Source organism: Carassius carassius, chromosome 19 (assembly GCF_963082965.1).
Source record: "Carassius carassius chromosome 19, fCarCar2.1, whole genome shotgun sequence".
Lineage (NCBI taxonomy): Eukaryota > Metazoa > Chordata > Actinopteri > Cypriniformes > Cyprinidae > Carassius > Carassius carassius.
This window is the reverse complement of record NC_081773.1, coordinates 15,454,217-15,480,138: the sequence shown is the minus strand read 5'-3', so window position 1 is coordinate 15,480,138 and position 25,922 is coordinate 15,454,217. Positions and strand designations below refer to the sequence as shown.

The window sequence follows — 25,922 nt, the reverse complement described above, 5'->3', positions numbered from 1 at the left end:
ATTTCCACCTCAGAGTAAAAATAAGAAATTGTGACTTTATTTCTCACAATGTAATTTTGTAACAACTGTGGATTTATACACTACAATACATGATGGGAATTTGTGGAATACATTTAATACAAAAATAAAAATAAAAATAAATTCTTTTATTAAGCAAGGATGGATTAAATAGACCAAAAAGTGCCTTTAGCATGTTACAAAATATTAAAATTTCAAATGCTGTACTTTGAACTTTCTATTCATCAAAGAACAGTGAAAAATGAACGGTTTCCACAACAATATTACGCAGCAACTGTTTCAGCAATGATAATAAAAATAGTTATTTCCTGATGTCCAAATCAGCATATTAGATCAGTTTCTAAAGGATCGTGTGACACTGAAGTCTATAGTAACGGATACTGATAGTTGAGCTCTCTCACAGGAATAAATTACATTAATACATAACAACAGAAAACAGTTATTTTAAACTATAACGATATTTCAATTTTACTATTATTAAACAATATTACTATTTTTACTAATATATATATATATATATATATATATATATATATATATAATCCAACACAAATAGTCACCCAACGGTAGTGCATCCCATTTTATAGCTTTATATTTTACAATATTACTGTATTTCTTATGTAAACTTAATCTCACAATTACATCTTTTATTTTTACTCTGAAGTGGAAACCAGCTTTTACACACACATATATATATATATATAGGAATAATTTAAAAAAGCCACTTCTAATTAAATAAAAGTGGTCTTTATTCGTTGACCGCAGACACTGTTTGTTTCATACTTTTAAAGGTAATGTCCAAAAACCAATATCTTGTCCTGTGTCTGGATTCAGTAAATACATATGTATGCTAAAATGATAAACCAGCAGCACACAAGTCAGCTTATACGAATGAGGCTACAGCATCTCAATCCTTTGACACAGTACAAAAACTCTAGTCACATTACAACTTTTATCCACACTTGTTTTCAAAAACCAGACGCTGTAAACAAAACACTGCTGATCACCCATGAATTTAGACTTCACTCTCTGCCATATAAAGTGCTACATAAAAAAACCTTGACATCAAACCGAAATTTTGACTTAACACTTATATACAGTTTTTATAACCCTAGAAGGTTTATGCCATTGATTCAACTGACATCAATGGTTCAGGACAGATCCCGATCAGACAAAGGTCTTTTGATGTATCAGTACCCTGTGATAAAGTCATGGACCATGAAGCTGCTCTTTCATAGATGCATTTGAGCTTTGAATACTAATACTTTAGACCAGTCAGAGCTTATTTCTGTAGAGGTAAAATGGGGAGAATGTCAAAGATGAAATCCAGAAGAAAATCCAGGGTTACTGCTGGCATTTTGTGAGTTCACAGAGTGAATTCACAAGCAGCTGACACTCTCATTTTTGCTGCTTTTGGACAGATGGTGTTTTTTATTGGGAAGGGGCAGAGAGAAATCTCCATTGCCTATTGATCCAGTGAGCGGCAGGTGTGTGGACTGATAGGCCAGCGGTGGAATGGTGTTGACCAGAATTAGTTGTAGCGGTTTCTTCTCCTCATGAAACTGGCATCGGATGTATCTGGCGAAGGCTGAGCGGTAAGTCTTGTTGAAGAGTGTGTAAACCAAAGGGTTAACGGCGGAGGACAGGTAACCAACCCACACAAACACATTCAACAGACTGTTCATTACGTCGGCATCACACGTCGCTGGCTCGCAAACCACCGCTAAAACATTAGTGATGAAAAATGGACACCACATGACTACGAACAGGAAGAAAACCACACCCAGAACTTTAGAGGCTTTTTGCTCGTTGCTGATGGACTGCACCGTATTCCGTCCGAAAGGTGGCATCACAACCCCTGACTCTGCCCCCGCCTCACGGCTCAACGAGCGCCGCAAGAACAGTTTTTTCTCAGAGGGCGAGAATGAGGGTCCTGGGAGGAAGTTGGGAGTTAATCCTGTGCTCCATTTGGGCCTGGGCACCAGTTGGTCGAGGCAGAGAGTGGCCTCACTCTGCAGAGCGCTGATAGTCAGGAAATAGGTCACCACCATAATGGTCAATGGCACAAAGAAGGCCACAAAGGACCCAATCAATACGAAAGAGTTGTCCGTCAATAGGCAGCTGCCATCCTTGAAAACTTTGGTGTGATCACGCAGACCCAGCACTGGGATTGGCATGGAGATGCCTGCAGAAAGATGTGGGGAAGAAAGTGCATTAGTAGTTTAGGTTAATCGGCAGAAATTGTGATAGACAAAAAACAAGGTGGCAAAGAAACTCAACAACAGAGGAGAAATGATGACAGTTGCTTATTTCACAGAAAACACAAAATCAGCAAAGTTGTGTGACCTGCAGTTTTTAATTGAGAATTTATGTTCACAATCAAAATAAGGTTCAGAGTGATTAATAATTATAATAATAATAAACTAATATTACAATTTATTTACAACCCTAATAAATAATAAAGTTGTTTTAACAACATGGTAATAAAGAGTATGGGTTTAAAATTTTGTTTTATATAACATTGCTTTCATGGATAACATGTTAACATGCAATTCATCCATTTTTATTTGTAATGGCAGCATAATATTTTGAAAATCTAACATTACAGTTCTTTTATTTTGTTGTGTGAAATTTTTATCAGTAAATGATGAAAAAGATCCTCTTAATTGATTCTTTTTTTTTGTATACAAAACTATAAAAAGAGTGTTTTACTGCTATTTATAATAAAAATCATCATAATCAACCTCACCAATATTGTTATTTAGCAGCCGAATATATAGTAGAATTGCTATAATGGTGCCATCAACCCACAATGAATTTGTTTCTTTTTAATTCCATTAATATACTTTGAATAATTGACATTTAATTGACGGATCTCTTGTTCAAGGACAGGCTTGTATTATTTGACTTACTCAGACACACTGCTTATGCTTAGGCAGCAAAAATGTCCGTCTTTGTCACATGCCTTTTGGTAACTTCACAGTAAGTGATGGGACTTTGTTTCTCTCCTTGCCTGTAACAGTTTAGAGGCGTAACCTCAATAACACAACTATTTATGACCATTAGCGTTCAGTTCAGCCTGTATAATATGATATACTTCACATTTGCGTTAGCATCTTGCAAATGGAAAGCTTGTATCGCTCAAGGACAAATGTTCAGTGAAACTGCCATGGTGATAAGACATCTCCATGGCAACAGTAAATCTCTGCAAATCGTGTCTGATCTCTGGGGTTTGTTGGGGGAAACCGAGCTGGGAAGGACGGGGTGGGGGGTTTCATGATGGACCCTGTGCCACTGGATGATGTGTCAGGCATTAGCTGTGCATCTGTGGATAACTGCAGGCCTTGGATGACAATGATAAGAACTGTAGAGTGTAAAAAATGGTTGCCACTGTGTGTCGAAATCTGAGAGGAAGATGAGGAGATTAAAAGTATATATTGGTAAGGTTTCTCCTTCAAAACTGAGTTTAAAGTGGGGTTACTTTATCTTAGTCACTATCAGCCTCCTCTGACATCACATTTCTTATCCTGGAGATGAGAGTAAACAGTTGAAAGTTAGAAAAGCAGCATTATAATGTAAGTTGTGATGGTGCTTTGCTCAAATCCACTGACAGCTCTCAGGCTTCAAGGGTTGCATCTTCACTGTGGATTTAATCACAATCATCTCAGTTATAGATGTTATGTGCTGACTGACTTACGGCATGACAATAGAGGTAAACTGGGTACAAATTTTGACTTACAGATGTCACCTAATTCTCAGTCGATTAATCAAAATTGTTTTGCATTACAAAGTCTGAAATGTCATTTTTAAGATGTAGATAAGACATAATCTTATTAAATATGCACTAATTGGCATATATTTCTAAGGTTCAGAATACTTGTTTCATTTAGGTGACATATTAAAGTTTATGGTTTTCCTTGTTGAAAAATAAATAAATAAATAAAGCAGCATAGCATGCTGGTTAGGCATGTTTTGAAGCATGGCTGCTGGTCATGAGCTGGTTTAAGCTGGTCATGTGCCGGTCCTGAGCAACTAGCTTCTGCTCAAGACAAGCTTAGGACCAGCACATGACCTCCTTAAACCAGCTCATGACCAGCAGCCATGCTTCAAAACGTACTCGGTTACTAGCGTAACCTCGGTTCCCTGAGATGAGGGAACGAGTACTGCGTAAGCTAGCTTACGCTATGGGAAAAGGTCCCCTTTTCTCGAGAATATGAAGCCAAAAATTATCCTTAATTTTTAAATAATGTAAAACGCAGTGCTGCAGCACAGCAGACCCAAGCGAAGCGGCTCGCGCGCTTATTGGCTGTGCTGCGGCAACTGCAGCAACCTATGGTGAGGCGGCGGAGAGGAACGAACCAATGGGGGCGCTTCGCGCCCATTGGACGTCAGAGCGCGCCAAAATAGGCGTGGCTGGAACTATATAAGCCACCGCTTCACCATAGGGATCAGGTTTTAAATCGACTGAAGCGATCACCCGGTCCGAGCACATAGCACGGCAGGTTACGCAGTACTCGTTCCCTCATCTCAGGGAACCGAGGTTACGCTAGTAACCGAGTACGTTCCCTTTCGAGAGTACTCTCGTACTGCGTAAGCTAGCTTACGCTATGGGAACACAATGTAAAACGCTGTGCGTGCTCGGGAACTTCGACCTGTCACAGCCCAAGGCGAGAGCCCGGGGCTTTATAGCAGGAGAAATCCCAGTCCCAACAGCCAACCTTAGTGAGCTTTATATTAGTGATGGGATTTATGGCTCTTTGAGGGGATCCGGATCTTCGCGATCCGTTCCTTTCAAAGAGCCGTTCAAAAGAACGGCTCTTTTGGCTCTTTTAAATATTTAGTCAGTTTTAAGAAGCCAGCTTGGAGCCATCTCAGTTTATCCTGGAAATAATCACTGGGAAGAATGATGAGGTGAGATTTGTAGTCAAATAATTAAAACTCAGATATCACACACCAATATCTGAGTTTGAATTATTCTGAAATATTGATTATTACCTCATTTGTCATATGTGGACTATATTCCATAGGGTTGCACAAATCCCTCTGCTTAGACAGTGACATCACTATTTTGGATTTACCTTTAGTACAAAGTGTGTGTGTGTAAAGCTACGTTGACTTATGTTATTCATACAATACCTACTCACGAATAAACATCAAAAAGAAAGCCGGCTGCAATGAATTTATGTGCAAAACAGCTTTTACTACAAACACTTCCACACAAGAACATTGTTATCACACAAGAACATTTTGATAGAAAATATTTAAAGTTAGAATAAATAAAATGGAAATGTCTACATACAATTACTACTGTAAACTTTGCAAACATCAGCCCCTTCAAGTCAATGAACAATAACAAAGTGGGCTGCAATAAATGTCTGTGCAAAACAGCTTTTTTTTCAACGCTCCTACCCAATGACAGAGGCACGCAGGATGTGAAGGACGTGAAGGATGCGTGCACAACTAATATCTAATATCATCACGCTATAAAGGGTTGGCCTGCGCTGGGTGCGCCCCTCCCCCTACAACTGTTCTGTCTCGCGGAGGAGCTCATTTGTGTGCATCTGTGTGAAACACGCATAGGAAAAAAGAACGACAGAAAGAACGGCTCCCCTCCAGCCGCGACTCGGCTCCCATCGTTCATGTTTATGAGCCGTTCAAAAGAATCGGTTCGTTCGCGAACGTCACAACTCTACTTTATATAGGGAACGAAAAAAGGGGGACGTGATAAGGCTTAGCACGTCTATATAGAAAGTACCCTGGCCTGCAGGGCAGGGACTTGCAGATTATAGAATCTAATAAATGTGGACGGAGAGGCCCAGCCTGCCGCCGCACAGATATCATCCAGTGGTATCCTGCAGGACCACGCACATGACGAGGCCATACCTCGGGTGGAATGGGCTCTGATGCCGAACGGGCAGTGAAGGCCTTTAGATTTGTAAGCCAGCGAGATAGTGTCTACTATCCATCGCGATAGGCTTTGCTTCGTGGTGGCGAGACCTCGGGTGCGCCCACCAAAGCATATGAAGAGCTGGTCCGACCTCCTGAATAAGGCGGAGCGCGCAATATAGGTTTTGAGAGCCCTGACGGGGCAGATGAAGCTCGCGTTGCTTTCGTCGCTTTGCGAGGAAAGGGCTGACAGCGAGATGACCTGCGCTCTGAACGGTGTTGAGAGCACCTTGGGGACATAGCCGTGTCTTGGTCTGAGAATGACTCTGGAGTCATTAGGCCCAAACTCGAGACAGTCAGCGCTTACAGATATGCGCATGTAAATCCCCCACTCGCTTGACTGAGGCCAGAGCCAGTAGAAAAGCGGTTTTGAACGAAAGAAGCTTCATATCGACAGACTGAAGCGGTTCAAAAGGGGGGCCCTTTAAGGCCTCTAGGACCGTAGACAGGTCCCAGGAAGGGATTGAAGGGGGTCGGGGAGGGTTCATCTGACGAGCTCCCTTAAGGAAACGAATGACCAGTTCGTTTTTTCCCAGTGATAGGCCGGCCACCGGAGCATGAGAAGCTGCAATGGCTGCCACATACACTTTGAGCGTAGACGGGGATCTGCCCGCATCTAAACGCTCCTGTAGGAAGGAGAGTATCTCCGTCACGTCACATAAGTGAGGGTCTAGGTTCTGTGTCCCGCACCAGGTGGAGAACACTGACCATTTCTGCGCGTATAGGCGCCTGGTTGAGGGCGCTCTGGCTTCCGTAATGGTCTTTAACACTCCCTCAGGGAGGTTCCCGGGTACCCGTTGAGGGGCCATACATGAAGGGCCCAAAGTTCGGGGTGGGGATGCCAGAGCGCGCCCTTCAGCTGCGTGAGGAGATCTTTCCGCAGCGGTATTGGCCATGGGGCTGTACTGGACAGCTGCATCAGCTCGGAGAACCAAGGTTGGGTCGTCCAGAGTGGGGCTACTAGCAGCATAGCATATCTGCTCTTCCTGACCCGATCGATGACCTGCGGTAGCATCGCGACCGGTGGGAAGGCATAAAGCGGGCGTCTGGGCCAATCGAGGGCCAGCGCGTCCCTGCTCTTTGAAAAATATATTGGGCAATGAGCGTTGTCTTCTGAGGCGAAGAGGTCGACCTCTGCCCTGCCGAAGATGCTCCACATCAACTGAACCGTTTGTGGGTGAAGAGACCACTCCCCAGGGGGAACATTCGCCCTGGAAAGCATGTCCGGGCCCCGGTTCAGGATGCCAGGTACATGCGCTGCCTTTAGCGAGCGCAGATTGTAATGTGCCCATGTCAGAAGACGTTCGGTCAGGGTGTGCAAGGTTTCTGACCTGACACCACCCTGGCGATTTATGTAGGCCACCACTGACATGCTGTCTGATCTGACCAGAAAGTGGTGGCCCTTTAAAAATGGGAGGAAAGCTTTCAGGGATAGTTCGACCGCTATCATCTCCAGACAGTTTATGTGTAACAGTCGCTCCGGGCTCGACCAGAGGCCGGAGGCAGACCTGCCCTCGTACAGGGCGCCCCAACCGAGGTTGGATGCATCTGTCGAGACTACTTTCCATTTCGAGACAGCGCCCGTGCTTACGCCTAACTGATACCAGTTGGCTATTTTCCAAGGGGCCAGAGCTGTGATGCAGCCGTGGGTCACCCTGATGCGCGCGCGGCCAGAAATCCAGGCGCGCTGGAACACGGTCTCTCAGCCAGCGCTGTAGTGGGCGCATGCGCAGCAGGCCCAGTTTGAGAACCGCAGAGGCTGATGCCATCAGACCTAGCATTTCCTGAAATCGTTTGAGCGGGTAAAGAGACCCGGCTTTGAACGACACGGCTAGATGCTGAATAGTGAGAGCGCGCTGTGACGTCAGACGCGCTGTAGATGTCACAGAGTCTATGTCTATCCCCAAAAAGGAAATCCTCTGGCTGGGAGACAGAGCGCTCTTGACAGTGTTGATCGTGAGACCCAGGCATTCTAAATGGCTGAGGATCCAGGATCTGTGTGTCGTCAGTAGTTCCTCGGAATGGGCTAAAACTAGCCAGTCGTCGAGGTAGTTCAATACTCGCACTCCCCGCATTCTCAGGGGTGCGAGAGCGGCATCCATGCACCGTGTAAATGTACGGGGCGCTACGGAGAGGCCGAATGGAAGAACCATGTACTGATAAGTCTGCCCCTCGAAGGCGAATCTCAAGAATGGCCTGTGATGGGGTGCTATTTGAATGTGAAAGTAAGCGTCTTTCAGATCCACTGAGAAAAACCAATCCCTCGGGCGAATTTGCGCGAGTATTTGTTTGGTAGTTAACATTTTGAACGATCGCGTCATAAGCGCTTTGTTCAAACGTCTGAGATCTAGGATGGGTCTGAGACCGCCATCCTTTTTTGGTACGAGGAAGTAGCGGCTGTAAAAGCCTGACTCGCGCTGCGCAGGGGGGACAGTTTCTATCACCCCTTTTGCAAGAAGGTTTATCAGTTCGGCGCGAAGGACGTGTGTCATTTCGCTTTTCACTTTCGTTTCGACCACGGCGCGAAAGCGCGGCGGTCTGCGAGCGAACTGGAGCGAGTAACCTCGTTTTATTATATTCAAAACCCAATTTGATATGCCGGGGATGGCCTGCCATGCAGCGGCTCGTGCGGCTATGGGTTGAATGTGCTTCGGGCACTGGCCGCCTGTTATGAGGGGACCAGTAGCTCGAGTATGCTGTGCTTGTGACACTGTGGTGACAGCGCTTATTTGTAGGGTTGCGCACTGAGAAGTGGGCACGCGCGCTACATTTAGAGCACCTCCGGCGCGAGCGGGAAGGTGGGCATGAAAGGAGACCCGAGTGTGTCTTTGTGACACTTGGGGGAGTGTGTATACATGTAGGGGTGCGTACTGTGTAGTGGGCACACTGCCTACATAGAAAAAGCTCTTTTTGTGCTTTATTGAGGTCGCCGTGAAAACGGCGTTTGTGTGCAGGCGTGCGTGCATTGTAACAGGCTCGTTTACTGCAGTATAGACATCTCCAACCGCCTTTAGTGAGGGGATTGGAGGAAGCATGTGAGGTTTCTTGTGTGGTGGTCCGGCCGCAGCGGGACTTAACCACGGTCTTTTCAGCCCGAAGGTCAGGAGGGCTTCGGAGGCTCGGGGTTCAGCACAATCCTGGGCTGAGGTCCCCGTTTCTCTGGCGGTTTGCGGCTCGCAGAGCGAGAGCGGTGCTGGGTTTTGGTCGCTGGGCGAGACTGTAAGTCTGGCTGCGATGGCTTCGAGGTCTGAGGGGGCGGCGCATTTCTACGGCGTCCCGCAGCAGAGCTAGAGCGTTTCGGCAGGAAGTGTCTCATTGCCTGTGACGTTTTCTGAGCCTCAGTGAAGCGTTCAGCGAAACCCTTAACCGACTGGCCAAAGAGGCCGGAAGGCGAGATAGGAGAGTCAAGAAAGGCGGATTTGTCGGCGTCTTTCATCTCCGTGAGCGTGAGCCAGAGGTGTCGCTCTAAAACAGCGAGGCTTGCCATGCTTCGGCCGATCGCTTGTGCTGTGGTCTTTGTCGCACGCAGGGCTAGATCAGTAGCGCTGCGGAGATCTTTAAAGTCATAGGTATCTGGGGCAGACTCGTCCAGGTTACGGAGAAGTCTGGCCTGAAAAACCTGCAGCACAGCCATGGTGTGTAGAGCCTAAGCAGCTTGACCAGCGGATGTGTAAGCTCGGCCAGCGAGAGCTGAGGTGGTGCGGCACGGCTTGGATGGATGCACAGGCTTCGACCGCCATCCTGCGGCTGAGGGCGGGCAGAGGTGTGCAGCAATAGCCTCCTCGAGAGGGGGGAGGCTCTCGTAACCGTGGTCTCGGGCGCCGTCGACAGAGGAGAGCGCTGACGAGACAGAAGTCTTCAAGCGTGCGGAGAATGGGGCTTTCCACGACTTCGTGAGTTCATCGTGAACTTCCGGGAAGAAGGGGGCGTTTCTTTGCGGAGGGGCCGAAGGGCGCCCCTGCAAGAACCATTCGTCCAGCCTGCTTTTAGCGGGCTCGTCTGGAGGAGACCAGTCGAGCTGAAGGTCGCTGACAGCCCTTGTAAGCACGCGAGTAAGCTCCGCGTCGATATCAGTGCGTTGTCCGGTGCAGCTGGGTGCTGTAGAGGGGGGGGGGTCCGCAATAGAGCCCGACCATTCCTCACTACTGGACGCGGTGAGAGAAAGGCTGTCGTGTCTGTCCTCCTCCGCCTCAGGCGCTCCGAAGGAGAAGGGGGCGCTGGTGAGCAGGGACTGGCGCTGCTCGTCCACGAAGAGGACAGGCGAAGGAGAGAGAGCGGGCGAGGCATGCGGGGAGTGTTCCGGCGTGAGCTCGCGTGTAGCAGTGTGCTCAGGCATTCTCTGATCGCGGCGTTTCTTACGCGGCACTTGAGAGAGAAGAGGCGGAGCGGGTGGAGCATCGTGGCTGGTTTGAGCTAATCGAGCCCGCAGGGTCGATATAGCCATGTTGTCGCACTCAGGGCAGCCGCCCTTGGAGAGTGCGCTCTCAGCATGCTCACGGCCCAGGCAGGAGACACAGATGATGTGGCGGTCCTCGCTGGGCAGAGGGCCTCGGCAGGAAGCGCAGGCCCGAGGCTTTTGAAACAACGCCTCGAATTCTGGAGAAAAAAGTGTGATGCAGCGGCAAACACACTAGCTTTGTAAAGGATATAGTCACGCCGGATGGCGCAGCAGGAAGCGAGTGCTGAAGGCGGCGTCGAGATGAAGCACGAGCCGGCGTCCTCAGATCTGCGTTGCAGTGCTATCCCGCTGAGAGGCTTTTCGACGGCGTGTAGAGGCTTCTCCGTAGAAGACAGCGAAGTGCAGGTGAGATCGCTGAAGGAGATGAAATCTGATCCCTATGGTGAAGCGGTGGCTTATATAGTTCCAGCCACGCCTATTTTGGCGCGCTCTGACGTCCAATGGGCGCGAAGCGCCCCCATTGGTTCGTTCCTCTCCGCCGCCTCACCATAGGTTGCTGCAGTTGCCGCAGCACAGCCAATAAGCGCGCGAGCCGCTTCGCTTGGGTCTGCTGTGCTGCAGCACTGCGTTTTACATTATTTAAAAATTAAGGATAATTTTTGGCTTCATATTCTCGAGAAAAGGGGACCTTTTCCCATAGCGTAAGCTAGCTTACGCAGTACGAGAGTACTCTCGAAAGGGAACATACCTAACCAGCATATGCTGGATTTTTCAACAGGGTTTTCAGAAGCAATCCTTTTAAATCAAGAAATACTGTCAACAGACAGAAGAAAAAACTTGTTTTAAGAATAAAACTTTATATAAATCAGGTGAATTATATATGAACAAACTCCTCTGGAAAAACCTTCAGAATATAGATAGAACTGCAAAGTTTTCTAAGTGCCTCTGAAGTTGAGATTTCTGGCTCAGTGCATGTGAAAAAAACTTGTTTTGAGGGAATGTAACTATATATATACAGTATATATATAAGTGCTGGCCATATAACTAGAATATCAACAAAAAGTTGATTTATTTCACTAACTCCATTCAAAAAGTGAAACTTGTATATTATATTCATTCATTACATACAGACTGATATATTTCAAATGTTTATTTATTTTAATCTTGATGATTATAACAACTATGGAAAATCCCAAATTCAGTATCTCAGAAAATTTGAATATTGTGAAAAGGTTCAATATTGAAGACACCTGGTACAACACTCTAATCAGCTAATTAACTCAAAACACCTGCAAAGCCTTTAAATGGTCTCTCAGTCTAGTTCTGTAGGCTACACAATCATGGGGAAGACTGCTGACTTGACAGTTGTCCAAAAGACCACCACTGACACTTTGCACAAGGAGGGCAAGAAACAAAAGGTCATTGCAAAAGAGGCTGGCTGTTCACAGAGCTCTGTGTCCAAGTACATTAATAGAGAGGTGAAGGGAAGGAAAAGATGTGGTTGAAAAAAGTGTACAAGCAATAGGGATAACCGCACCCAGGAGAGGATTGTGAAACAAAATCCATTGAAAAATGTGGGGGAGATTCACAAAGAATGGACTGCAGCTGGAGTCAGTGCTTCAAGAACCATGTCATCTGCTGGTGTTGGTCCACTGTGTTTTCTCAGGTCAAAGGTCAACACAGCCATGTACCAGGAAGTTTTAGAGCACTTCATGCTTCCTGCTGCTGACCAACTTTATGGAGATGCAGATTTCATACAGTGCCAAAGCTTCCAGTACCTGGTTTAAGGACCATGGTATCCCTGTTCTTATTTGGCTGGCAAACTCGCCTGATCTTAACCCCATAGAAAATCTATGGGGTATTGTGAAGAGGAAGATGCGATATGCCAGACTCAACGATGCAGAAGAGCTGAAGGCCACTATCAGAGCAACCTGGGCTCTCATACCATCTGAGCAGTATCACAGACTGATCGACTCCATGCCACTTCGCATTGCTGCAGTAATTCAGGCAAAAGGAGCCCCAACTAAGTATTGAGTGCTGTACATGCTCATACTTTTCATGTTCATACTTTTCAGTTGGCCAAGATTTCTAAAAATCCTTTCTATGTATTGGTCTTAAGTAATATTCAAATTTTCTGAGATACTGAATTTGGGATTTTCCTTAGTTGTCAAATATAATCATCAAAATTAAAAGAAATAAACATTTGAAATATATCAGTCTGTGTTTAATGAATGATTATAATATATAAGTTTCGCTTTTTGAATGGAATTAGTGAAATAAATCAACTTTTTGATGATGTTCCACTACAAAAACTAGCTGTTCAAAAATTCTGCATGTTTATGCTGTCTCAGTTCTAAGCGGCTTCTCAACTGATAATTAGAAAACCACTTTTAAATCTTAACAACCAGACTTGCAGTGTTTTGAAAGGCATCTGACTCATGTTCAAAGAGCCCTAATCTCCAAAATGTTAGTAAATCTACTTTGATCCCCGAATGACACATAATTACCATCTGGAAGTCGTCTTCACTTTAAAGCAGCACTAGCTCTCAGCTCTTTAACCACCCTGAAGCTCACAAAAGCTCTGTTGACTTTAGTTATAGAGTATAGGCTTTGTATCATAAATGTGTTTTATTAGACTGTTTTGTTTTTCTTTTTGCACTACTGTAATGTAAATGGCATTGTGGCATTCACTTTATTGAATTTTCTGCTCATAATATCGTTTTCTGCCTTTCCTGCATGCAGCTCAAACTACTGAGCTGGTCTGAGGTCATTTTGATGCAGAGCGTGAGCATTTCTTCAACTTTGGGCACAGCAGAGGTTGATTTGTTTTATTAAAACTAATAGATTTTTTTTTCTTAGTTTAAATCAAGGTCACACTCTTTTTTTCACGCTTTTCAAGTTTCTTAATAAATAAACAAAAAAAAAATATTTTTTTTAATACAAATTATTCTATACGTTTTGTAAACATTTTGCATACTTGTTTACCAAGGCAATATTACATGTGACATGACATGAAGAAAACAAGAAAAATAAAGGTCAGTATCATTTTTGAACAAATTTTTTTTATTGAGAGCAAGCTTGAAAAGTAAAAAAAAAAATATATATATATATATATATATATATATATATATATATATATTGGTGTGTATTTTATTATCCATTAAATGAAATAAGTATTAGCAAAGATGGAGCCATTTTATTTCACAAATGTTTAAAATGTCATTTCCACCAAAGTATGCTATTAAGCACAACACATGATTTGAGATGTGGTGGAAATAACACTGTGCATGCTGGAAATATTCATGACTTCAGCATTCAATGACCCAGACCTGTAAAATTCATTAATTTTTAGCTTTCCATTATGCAATTTTTTTTTTCTCCCTCTTCTCAATTATTTCTCCCTTGTGGTGCTCCATTGACATAATCAGCCGGATACTGATGAAGCTGCGCTCACTACTGCAAGTTTCATTGTTGCCTCTCAGCTGCAATCTATAATATAACTGAATATTGCTGCAATTTTACTTCTCATTTACAGATACCCAAATCTCTCCCCCTACTCATGTATTAAATCGCCTTTCCTCTGGTGAATGACAAAAGGTTGATTAGCCCTTGATTTCTTTAGTCCCAAAAGCAATTCAGATTCAAGTACACATAAACGCTTAAAGACCCTCTTTGGAACGCTCTTCTATTTAGCGGGTCATCTCAAGCCAATAAGGAACATCTTCTAGGATTTTCTAAAAGCAGAGTCAGCGGTTGATACTGTCTAATTAGATCAGAGTCATGACATTTTGTTCACAACAGTCTAATGATAATGGCTTCACGTCACACTACAGCACGGTGTCGTGGGTGCCAAGTTGATGGAATCAGGTGTACCTGCTGAGATGGTCCAGACTGCCGTGATCTTGGCCCGGGCACGGGAGCGTGAGTTTGACCGATTGTGTCGGATGGGGTTACGGATGGCCACATAACGGTCCAGTGAGATAGCACACAGGTGCATGATGGAGGCAGTGGAAAAGAGAACATCCAAGTAGATCCACATGGGACACAGTGATGCAGGGAGGGGCCAGGAGTAACCTGAAGAAGAGACAGACGTTTAGAGGATGAGGCCCAAGGAATAAAACTGATAGCAAAAGCCTTAAAGGTACTGACTTTCCTCCGTTCCATGCTAATGGACCCTGTGAGATCATTGAATGGGCTTGTCTCACTAAGTGTTTTCACTGGATGGCATGAGTGTGATGAGCTCTTGAGAGCAGCACAAGAGCTTAATGGTCACTGACAGTGTTTTCAGTTCACACACTGATGAAATACAGTTTATTTTCTACAACACTACATCTATCCAGTGAGTACAAAATGGTTCTTGTATGGCATTGTTGTGAAAACCCCTTTTACTTTAAGAGTGTAGTGCTCCATCCATCCATTAGGCCTGGGCAATAAACAATATCATATCGTGATTGCAATCAAATTTATGTTGATAACGATGATAAGTTCTGGACATTTTTACTCAAAATGGATTAATCTGACAGGTTGTCACACACCAGATGCACTGACTGGTGAAAGAAGCCAGTCAGTGCATGTTGCTAATAAGCAATGTAAAACTTAAAAATCTTCACAACAACCCATCAAAATAAATGTCCGGTTTAACTTGAAAAAAAAATATGACAGAAATATACTACTTTTTATATTAAAATATAATTCTCAAATAATAATATTATTGTTTTTATGGAATATCATATAACCAAGGTATTTTTCAATAATTTATAGATTTCTGATGTGCAGCATCTTGCTTGACAATAAAAATGCTAAGGTTTGTTGAAAATTAATTTCAATTGATTACATTTTAAAAGAGTGATCGAACTGGCAAGGTTTTATTAATTACGTTTAATTGGACAGTTAAATAAATTTATATTGAATTATAAAACTCAGAAATGGAGAAAAAAAAAGAATTCAATATTTTATGGGGCCCTAAATTAAAAGATATTTCACTGTGTGGAATTTAATTGGAATAAATAAAGTTATGTTTATATTTATTCTCAAGGTCTATTAAACATGTGGAAAGTATTTCCTTCCCCAGTAACAGTAAATCAATTATTGTCGTCAATATCGATAATGTATGATATGGAAAAAAATATATTGTGATAATATTTTTGGCCATAACGCCCATCTATCCATCTATCTGTATACCCAGTGTGTCAGCCTGTCCTTCTTTTTATCTATCCAACAATCCATCTCTCAAAGCACACTGAAGCCACTGGTGAGGAATTAGTTCAGTTTTGTGAGTGCAATAGTGTTAGCTCACTCTGCTCTGTGCAGTCAGGCAGAAAATGACCATCCACCAAAGACTCATCAGTGAAACTGTTAATTTCATTCAGTCTTAATACTTCCTGGCACTTTGTACAGAACACACACAGGCACAAACTGTGAAGGGAGGAAATACTGAATTAATAATACATGTACAGCAATTTGCAGTTACTGTCAGGTACTTTCTTAAAAAATGAGCGCTTTCACTAGATTTTTTTATTTATTTATTTTGTCACTGACAAAAATTTAAATAAAGCACAAAGGCTAAGCCAAAAGAGCCAACACAAATTAAGTGCCACAAAGAGGAAATGAGGTAGAAAAATAAAGAGAACTAAATGAGTGAGAGGATAACAGGAGGCGGAGCTGTAGGAAATGCGATGCATGCAGAGAAAGGAAGTGAAAGGAAGAATGTGGATGAATGAATGTACAGAGCTTGTGTGCAAAAATATGATAAAGACCACCAATCACCAAAACAAAGATCACAGACCTGAGTTTTAGAAACATCCCTCTGTGATATTGGATTGTACCTCAGCAGAGCTTTATTACTTTAGTTTCCCTGTGTGTGTTGTGTTTACTGTGTTTTTTTGCCAGAAAAAAAGTGACAGAAAAATCAGTGGTTTCCCTGCAGTTCAATTCAACTCTCAAAACAGATTCTGTGAATTTCTCTGCAGAAGAAAAAGTCAGTTTGGGCTTCAGCTAAAATTCGGTCTCTGTTTTGATAAATGCATGCAGCAGCACAGGAGATAAACTACATTATCTTAGCTTTGAAATGCTCCCACACCCTCCAGCCTTCACTATCAACTGAGGTATAAAAAGATGTCTGGTTGACACACTAGCTAAAGATAGATGCGTTTTACTATGAACATGAAATGCAGGCTGTCATCACGGCTCAAACATAAACCTTTTTGGTAGTAGACATATGGCAGTCCACAGACTTAAACTATACAGGTAGACTACTCTCTGTGAATATGGTTTGCTTTTTTAAAGTAAAGTTTGGATAAGGCTGAGACACGATTAGCACCCCTGAATGATTGGGAGGTGTGGCGCGACTCAAGGTTTGTCGCAAATGATTTTTTGTCCAAAACATCCTCTATTGTGTGGTGTTATGACAATTATTTAACTGCTCCCAAATTGAGATTGAGTACCTAAAACTGTCTCCAAGTTGCAAAGACTAAAGTCTCAAATCCAAAGAGATATTCTTTATAAAATTTAAGTCAACCACACCCCCCTAAAATGTCTCGTTCTAACACGCCCCCAGATCTCTACGTCACTATGTGGGAAAATTTGCATAACACCAGCCAAATGTTCACACAAAGGAAGACGACGTAACTTTTATTCTCTCTGTTGCCACCGCTGCCATGTCGTGGAGTCACTGTGTGTTTCATTGTGAGAATGAAACTACTTGTTTGGCCTTCCAAAAGAGGACACAACTAGAAATCAGTGGTTAAGTTGTATTTCAACACTGTTCCAGAACAGTCCAACCCAAATATTCAGATGTGTGCTATGCATTTTATAGAGGATGAGTTTCCTGAACCAGTAGCCTGCAATGTGTCTGTGGCACAATGGCTGTTTCTATAAAGTTGGGCACTTCAAACGTTGCAAGGACAGTCTTCTGACTAAAAGCCTGTAAGTACATTTTTTATATTTAAATATATATTCTGTGCAGTACATAGAGTAGGCTTGTTTGTTGTTTCTCAGATCACAAATGCAGACATGGTTTTACGTTTACGCAGCGTGATACACAATTCAACACGTGAAAAGACATTATAAGTCATTATAATCAGTAATGATGTCCCCACTGGATGCAACAAACAGGGCCGGCCCTAACCAATTTGCTGCCCTAGGCAAGATTTTACCTGGCGCCCCATGCATCACAGCCCATTTCACCCTGTCATTGTGTTCATGATTTAGCATATATATATATATATATATATATATATATATATATATATATATATATATACACACACACACAAACACACACACACACACTTTACAGCAGAACTGTTTCCAACACTCATAATAAATCATCATATTAGAATGATTTCTAAAGGATCATGTGATAGACCGGATGTCACATGTGACACTGAAGAATGGAGTAATGATGCTGAAAATTCAGCTTTGCATCACAGAAATAAATGATAATTTAAAGTATAATAAATTGAAAACAAATTATTTTAAATTGTAATAATATATCACAATATTACATTTTTTTCTGTATTTTTGATCAAATAAATGCAGGCTTGATGAGCAGAAGAAACTTCTTTCAAAAACATTAAAAATAGTAATGTTTCCAAACTTTCGGCCTGTACTGTATCCCCCCAAAACTGCCCAACTGTAGAGTAAAACATTAATAAAAAAGTGATACTAAAAATGCGTCTTAAAACTGACATGATTGTACAAAATCACAGTCTGGGGACTCAGGACTCAGAACAACTGCTAACATTAAGTTCAAGGTAAAAATAACTGCCATGAAATTATAGTATCTTACTCCTATGCAATAAATTGTTCATTCACTACATCTCTTTACCTCTGTCTTTATCCTCTTCTCTTCTTTTTGGCACTGTATCTATCGCAGACTATGCTCATTTATAATGTGTCATGTAAATTCGGCCTTCGGTCACAATCAGGAAACTTTCACCGTGTCTAGAACTGGCGCGAGCTGCCAGGCCCGTTTCTACGAGCTGTGTGTTAACAAAAGCAGTGCTGTCTACATTGGATGCGGCGTCGGGCACGCTACACAACAAATTACCAACAACTGATCGTGCGCGCGCTCTGTTTCTGACGCACTTCAAGCACTCGATGGGCGGGGGAAGATTGAAGAGCCGGACTTTTTTTTTTTTTTTTTTTGCTTTATTTGGTAGTATTTCGAATTAATGGTTTTTAAATAGTAGCCTATTATAAAAAAAATATATGTAAAAAAAAAAAAAAAAAAAAATTCACTCGTTCACTCATTCTGGCGCCCCTATGGATGAGTGGCGCCCTTAGCATTTGCCTATACCGCCTATGCTGCAGGCCGGCCCTGGCAACAAATGCCTTGTTTGTAATGGGTTTTATTTGTTTTGTCTCGTCTAGTGATGTCCGGATCGCGAATGAATCTTCCTATTTAACTGGATCTTCTTAATGAACTGGTCGAACCAGTTCACCAAATCGAACAGAATCGTTTGAAACAGTTCGCGTCTCCAATATACGCTCCCTCTGACAGGGGAAGTCGTGGCGCTCCTTCTGACAGGGGAAGTCGTGGCCTAGTGGTTAGAGAGTTTGACTCCTAACCATAGGTTGTGGGTTCGAGTCTTGGGCCAGCAATACCATGACTTCACTGTGTTCACAGTTTGTGTGTGTTCACTGCTGTGTGTGTGCACTTTGGATGTTTTAACCGCAGTGCACGAATTCTGAGTATGGGTAACCATACTGTACGTCACTTTCACTTCACTTTACAAAACAAACCAATATCCCAAGTTATCCATTTACTCCTAACAGGACTGAACTGCTAAAAGAGAACCGATGATGGGATGTGCACAAGCAGAGAAGCTGGACTGAGTCTTGAGCTGCTGGCCTGAGAGACGTCATATGTTAAGGGGAGTAACATTCCATCACATGCTTGAGGCATTCGACCAGTCACAACGCACTGGATAACTTGCCAATAAAAACGCTTTTCAGAACGATGAGCCTTGTAAAAATGGGCTTGTTTCAGAAGGCGGGGCATAGAGGAGAAATAAATGCATTATATGGAAAATAATGTGTTTTTTAACCTTGTAGCATATATAAAAAATGTATATATTTGAGGGGGTAAAAATTGGAAAAACAATTCCCTCTACCTAAATTTCCAAACCATCTAAAATGATCCCTAATCTTCATACAGTTACTTGCAGTGTGTTTTTATACACTGTAAACCAGTGTTTGAAATGGCAACCGATTAACAAGTCACCATTACAAAACACGGACGTGTTCCCGAGACAACTGCTCTAGCTGCTTTCACCGTACAAACAAAACAAACTAAAATAAAAAAAATTCGGAGCATCCCGTTAAGGATACCCCGCTAAACCTTAACAGGGAAAGTATATCCAAGAAAACTCCCCTCAAACATACAAATATAGTCAACACTTACCAAAACCAGACTACCGTGATGTAGGCCAAACCCCAAAAACCCAAACCAATCACTATAATCCTCCACAAAATTTCTATTTAACTATTTAACCAAACAAACAAAGTTATGGACGAGCCCCCACATTTGTCACTACCGGCTCAAAGCCGTGGCAAATGAAATGGAGGACACAGTGACTGGATCGCAAAAAAATAAACATTTATTAACACAAATAAAATAATATATATCTAAACAAGAAAACGTGGTCATCTGTATGTCAATGTCTGCCAGGTGCATGGGTGTAAGTGTAATAGCCACAGAAACAAAATACTAAATCAAATAACAAACCAGAGCCCAAAGCAAACACAAAATAAACCCAGAGAAAGTTCCACTCCTACACTAGCCAGCCTAAACTTTTATAGAGTGATGAACAGGTGGACATCATTCCATTGACGAGTCTCCTAGCCACACCCACTAACCAGCTGTAGCAAGAAGAGTAGAGAGACTCGTCACAGTGTGGAATCATGGGAGTTTTCATCTTCATATGAAATCTGACGGGACTCTGGCAGAAATCATGTTCATGGATGAGCTAATGATTTATTAATGTAGTAGAATGAAACAGGGGTAAGGTTGAAATCCATCGAAGCCAAATGAGGCCAGGCCACTGAACGAGCGTGAGACATGGCTCGAAAGCATTTTAGCTTTTATTATGCCACAGTCAACAGCTTACGCTCCTTCCAGCCGTGCGTATGTGGGGGGAAAAGCAGCGCTGTTTTATCATACCACATTCGTTTGAAAGTTCTGTTATAATGCTACTGTGCGGTCGTCACCGGTCTATTAAAATGCACAACATATTAAATCGTCTTTGGTGTTTCTATGTTTTCTACAAAACAAAACAAAACCGAAAATCGAGGGGTTCTGACATCATAGGCAGGCGACACAATAACTATGGACATGGTCTGTGTCACTAGTTAAAATGTCTTATTTCTCTGGATTTAAACATTCTTTGAAACATTTGGGATAATGTAAGTAGACAAGTTAGCAAAATATATAACACTGTTCTAGTGTTTTTTGGATATTTTAATAAAAAAAAAATCTTACATATCATGCCTTTAATTTTTTCAGATTTTAACCAAAAATGTAAAACCACACAAATCAGAGTTTTAAACTGTAGACAGTATTAAAGGGTTAGTTCACCCAAAAAAGAAAATTCTGTCATTAATTATTCACCCTCATGTTGTTACAAATCTGTAAAACCTTCGATCATCGTCGGAATATTAAATTAAGATATTTTTGATGGAATCTGAGAGTTCTCTGACCCTCTATAGACGGCAATGATATTACCATAATCAACGCACAGAAACGTAGCAAGGACATCGGTAAAATAGTCCATGTGACATCAGGGGCTCAAATGTAATTTAACGAAGCTCCGAGAATACTTTTTGTGTACAAAGAAAACTATAATAACATAATTTATTCAGCAATTCTTCTCCCCAAGTTACCGTCTTCTTCCATTTTGGAAATTACTCCAGAACATAATAAGTGTTGTTTACATTCAGTTGACAGTGTGCACATTCTACTGCTTATATAATGGTCATATAGGTTGATCTTCTCAGACCGTTGATCAACATATTCAGAAGGTTAAGCACCTCATTTAAATGACTATTTATTGAGAAAGAAAAAAAAGAAAGAAGAAGAGTTTCAGGCCTATTTTATACCCCATTTCGTGGAATTGCCTACAGCATGGGTTGAAAGAGAGAGAGGATCCGGGCTTATGATAAGAAGAGATGAAGGTCTTTTTGGAGAATATTAAGATGTGGGGACTGTTTGATGTAGCGGTATGCATCATGGCACAAATAAAAATCAAAGTCTTGATGAAAGAAGCACAAACAGGAAAATATAAGTAAAAGAATAAAAGGTCAATCACTGGCAGGCAGAAGAGGTGCTCATGAATAGACTATGAGAGATGAAGAACATCATCCATTTCTCCACTCTGAGGCTTCTACCAGCTGGGGCTTTATTCCATAAAGCTCAAACAAGAGATGCCACATCAAAACCAGAGGCTAATTAATAATCCATTAATATAAAATGGATGTGAACGTGTGTGCGTGTTCAATCTATTAGATACATGCATGTGTGTTTGTGCTCGTGACTGAAAGGGAAAGAGAAACAATGAAGGGCAGAGACTCGATTTAAAACCCTTTAGACCGTTTGTCATTGGAGTTGCTCATCGGTACAGTCTCGGGGGATGCCCTAATTACTAAAGGCGTAATCACCCCTTGTTTAATACTCAGACCTAACAAAAACCTGACAAATTCCCTCAAATCTGTAGAGTGTTTGTGCCTGTGCCTCAGAGGAAAGCCAAATGTGATCTGGCCAAGCAGGATAATAGCCTGATTTGGTTGAAGGACACCTTAAGAAGGAGTAAGTGTGTCTGAGTCTGTATGTGTGTACCATTTTTTGGGACAAATCTAAACCTAGAACTGAGCTAAATCTGAGAAAAAAAATGTTCTCATTTGTTAAAATTGTATTGAAATATTAAATTAAAGGGATAGTCATTCACCCTCACGCCATCCAGAACATGAATGACTTGTGGATCACAAAAGAAGATATTTTGAAGAATGTTGATAACTAAACTCTTTCTTTTCCCATTGAGAAAAGACACAATGTAAGTTAATGGGAACCGAAACAACAAAGCAACACTAATCAGTCTACGGAGCATGTTTGCAGAGCTGTTTATGCTATTACATTGAATTTAACCAAACAGCCTCTCTGAAAACATGAAAACACACACACATTCGCACATTACCGCCACCTTAAAAGCTTTGCCTTTTGACCACCAAGATTTCAGCAGGCTGAATGAAATTTTTTTTTTGCAAAGACTTGACTGTAGGGTGCCAGAACATTTTGAAATGCATTTCATGTAAGCACTGATTTGAGCCAGATGCCAGTGAAATGACAACTGAGGGTATGATTACATGCGTCACTGTGTGTCACTATTTCAAAAAAAAACAACACATTCTATGATATTTGCCTAAAACAGGAAGGAATCTGTAATGTCACGAGGAGTGTGTCTGCGGGTGCATTTGTATCGGTTGAAGGATAATTACAAAACCACTGGCTCACCCCCTTTTCCCTGACCCTTCCTGAACTCATCCTCTGCCTCGTTAAACAGCCCTGAATCTATCAGATTAATTAATCACCCCTTCCTGTCCCCGCACACACACCTTTCTCACTACTTTACTCTTTCTCTTTACCTCTTGTTTGTCCTGCAAACAACTCAAAATGCCTCAAAGGAAAACCAAATGTTATCTGGCCAAGCAGGATAATAGCCTGTTTTTTGAAGAGTGTATGAGTCTGTGTGTATGAGACAAATCTGAACCTATAACTGAGCTAAATCTGACAAAATATAGTAAAGTAAATGATGATGAGTTCCCACAAAAATAATTGCCATTGCTCTTATGACTGGATGTTTTAAATAATGTTGATGCCTTAAGCATTCAGTGACCAGTGGCTATCAAAAAAAAAAAAAAAAAAAAAAAAAAAATTACAATACATTTTTAACTATTTATTATTCAGTAGGCTCTGTTGTACTGCGGAGCTTCTGTCACGAAAACAAATTCCTCGTATGTGTAAACATACCTGGCAATAAAGCTCATTCTGATTCTGATTCTGATTCTGTGGAAAAAATGTCTATGGCAACATTTCTACAAAATCCCATTATGTTGCTTTATGTGCATTTCATGACACTTTCAAAGTTACATTTCCAGTCAGGGTCTCGAAAAACATTCAATTTCATCCTGAACAGATGAACGTCAATCTGGAATTGTTTTTACTTTGTTGATTTTGTTAGGTTTTTGTGTACTAGGTGTGGACGATAATAAAGGATTGTCACAAGTGTCAATATCACCAAAAACGAATAGCCTAAAAATAAAAATACAAGTAAACTGTCATAGATTAAATAAGAATTCCAAAATTAATTACAAACAATAGAAAAAAATTATAAATGCTTCACTGTGTAAATTAAATAATTACTTCTTCTTATTAAAGTTACAAAAGTGGTTTATTCAAGGGCAGTGAGAGCTTTTCTTTCTTTTGTTGTTTGATTAACATGAATGACAGACAGCAGGAATATTAGGCTGCTGTCACTTTAAGAGTTGTCTTGATCCAATATACTGTTACACATGTTTTCTTTCTCAGCTGTTTGGTTTCACTTAAGAACTAAATTATTGTGTTTACAAGGATACTTGTAAGGACGGCCATTTGACATACAAGTTTATGTATTTAACCGTTCAAGGCATATAAGGTGCCAAAAATAACTTCTGTGTTCAATACTCCTGTGTTCTATTAGCACCATCTTCACCTGCATGCACCTCTCTGACAGCACTCAGAAACAGTTTATTTGACAACACGTGCATTTAATAAAATTGGTTTTCTTTTGCTGCTGATTGAGTTTTAACAGCTTGAAATTACTCGTTCTTACCACAGTCCTTAAAAACATGTGCAAAGGATACATTTTAGTGACCATGCAGCACAGTAGCGTCATGTGAATGTGTAAGCATGATAGAAATGATAGTCCAAAATCTCTACCAGTTTTTCTTATCTACTGGTATATCATCCACCCCTATTCCATACTTAACATAGCAGTTAAGAAATTAAATGCCCAGTGAGTGGTGCTAAATGTGCTCTATTGCATTTTTTTTTTAATGGACCAACTATACCAAATCTAACCAAGTGTTTAGAAAGTAAATGTGAGATAAAAGATAATTTGCTGAAGCAACCTAGTCTTCTTTTAGCTTTGGATCACAAGTGCAGGGCTGTACCAGATGAGCTCCCGAGCAAGTATACTATGTCTGAAATCCATACATATGGAGCTAGTTATGTAATGCAAACATGAAAATGTACTAGTTTACAATCATGGACTATGTTAAAATAGTTCTGAATTCATAACATGGCGTGTAAACATTTTTCCTTTTATTTATAATTTGTGTTAAGAAATAACTTTGTTTTACTGCCACTAGTGTATGCATTTACATTTTTATTATTTCCTTGAATTATTTAGGGTTGAATGAATTATAGCATTATTCATTTGCACACCCTGTTTGCATTGGTTTTAGTGACACAATTATTCACATAATCTTAAAAATGCGAACATGTTCTTAACTACACCACATATCTGGATACAGTTCTAGTTATAACAGCGTTATTTGATCTTTGTTTGATAAATAACTGCTCCCATGACCAATAGAAAATATTTTTCTTTGAAAAGTGCTAACTGTGGCAGGCAAATAGCAGTGAGTTATTTTTAATAAAGCACAATCTGTAATCCTTATTTACATAGAAAGGAGGCGTGTTTGTGCTGAAAAGAATGACAATGACTTAATTTGAATATACATTTGAATTTGAATACAATTTAAATGTGCTATTCCAGCACAGTCTGTGCCTGATTAAACTGAACTGCGGGTGGTTTGTGAATAAGACGCAGGGTTTTACACGGTAACAGCAGATGCAAAAGTGCTGCAGCTCACATTTAGGAAAGTGGCGATGGCTATTCATATCCATCCAGAAGATATTACAACCCAACCCAGATCTATAATGCAGGTGTATGATCAATAGTTAATAGTTAAGCAGCCATTATTGATGTGGCACAGGTGTCAAGTGTTTAAAGTGGACACGACCCTAATGAGAATGAAATGAAAGATATATTTCAGTGTCTATGCAGATGCTTGTCATTAGTCCTTCATGCTGCTCATTAAGTCACTCCACTCTTTTTAGTCTGTTAGTGCTGTGGCAACCTAGAGACCACCTGTACCAGAGAACCATCAGTGCTGCATTAACAGCAGCTATTGAGCTTCGAGTGTTGCTCTGGAACACTCTATCGTCATGGTGACATGACGTCGCAGGGGATTATGCCAGAGCTCTGCTGTGGAGCCGTTTGGGAGATTGAGAGGTTTTAGAGAATCAGGGAGAAATTAGTGTCTGTGTGCATTCGGATCCCATTTATTTTGGCTTCCCTCACTGTCATCCGGTTCTATGGAAAACAAACAAAAACAAAAGAGGAACAATGAAGACAAACATATACAAACCTATATAAAAAGACTACAGTATATCTGAAATTCTGACATAGCTAGGGCACAGTAATACAATACATTCTATGTTAACATGTGAAGTTGCTTG

General features: G+C 41.4%; 1 protein-coding gene across 1 annotated transcript in view; it reads right to left on the bottom strand.

Annotated features, from left to right (window-relative positions):
- Positions 1 to 812: 812 nt before the first annotated feature.
- htr2aa (5-hydroxytryptamine (serotonin) receptor 2A, genome duplicate a) overlaps positions 813 to 25,922 on the bottom strand; it is a 44,919-nt gene continuing 19,809 nt past the window's right edge. Inside the window, exons 2-3 of the mRNA XM_059499956.1 lie at positions 14,237 to 14,437; positions 813 to 2,203 (exon numbers count right to left, since the gene is read on the bottom strand). Coding sequence (XP_059355939.1) covers positions 1,398 to 2,203; positions 14,237 to 14,437 — 1,007 coding nt within the window. The 3' untranslated portion in view covers positions 813 to 1,397. The remainder of the gene's footprint in view (positions 2,204 to 14,236; positions 14,438 to 25,922) is intronic.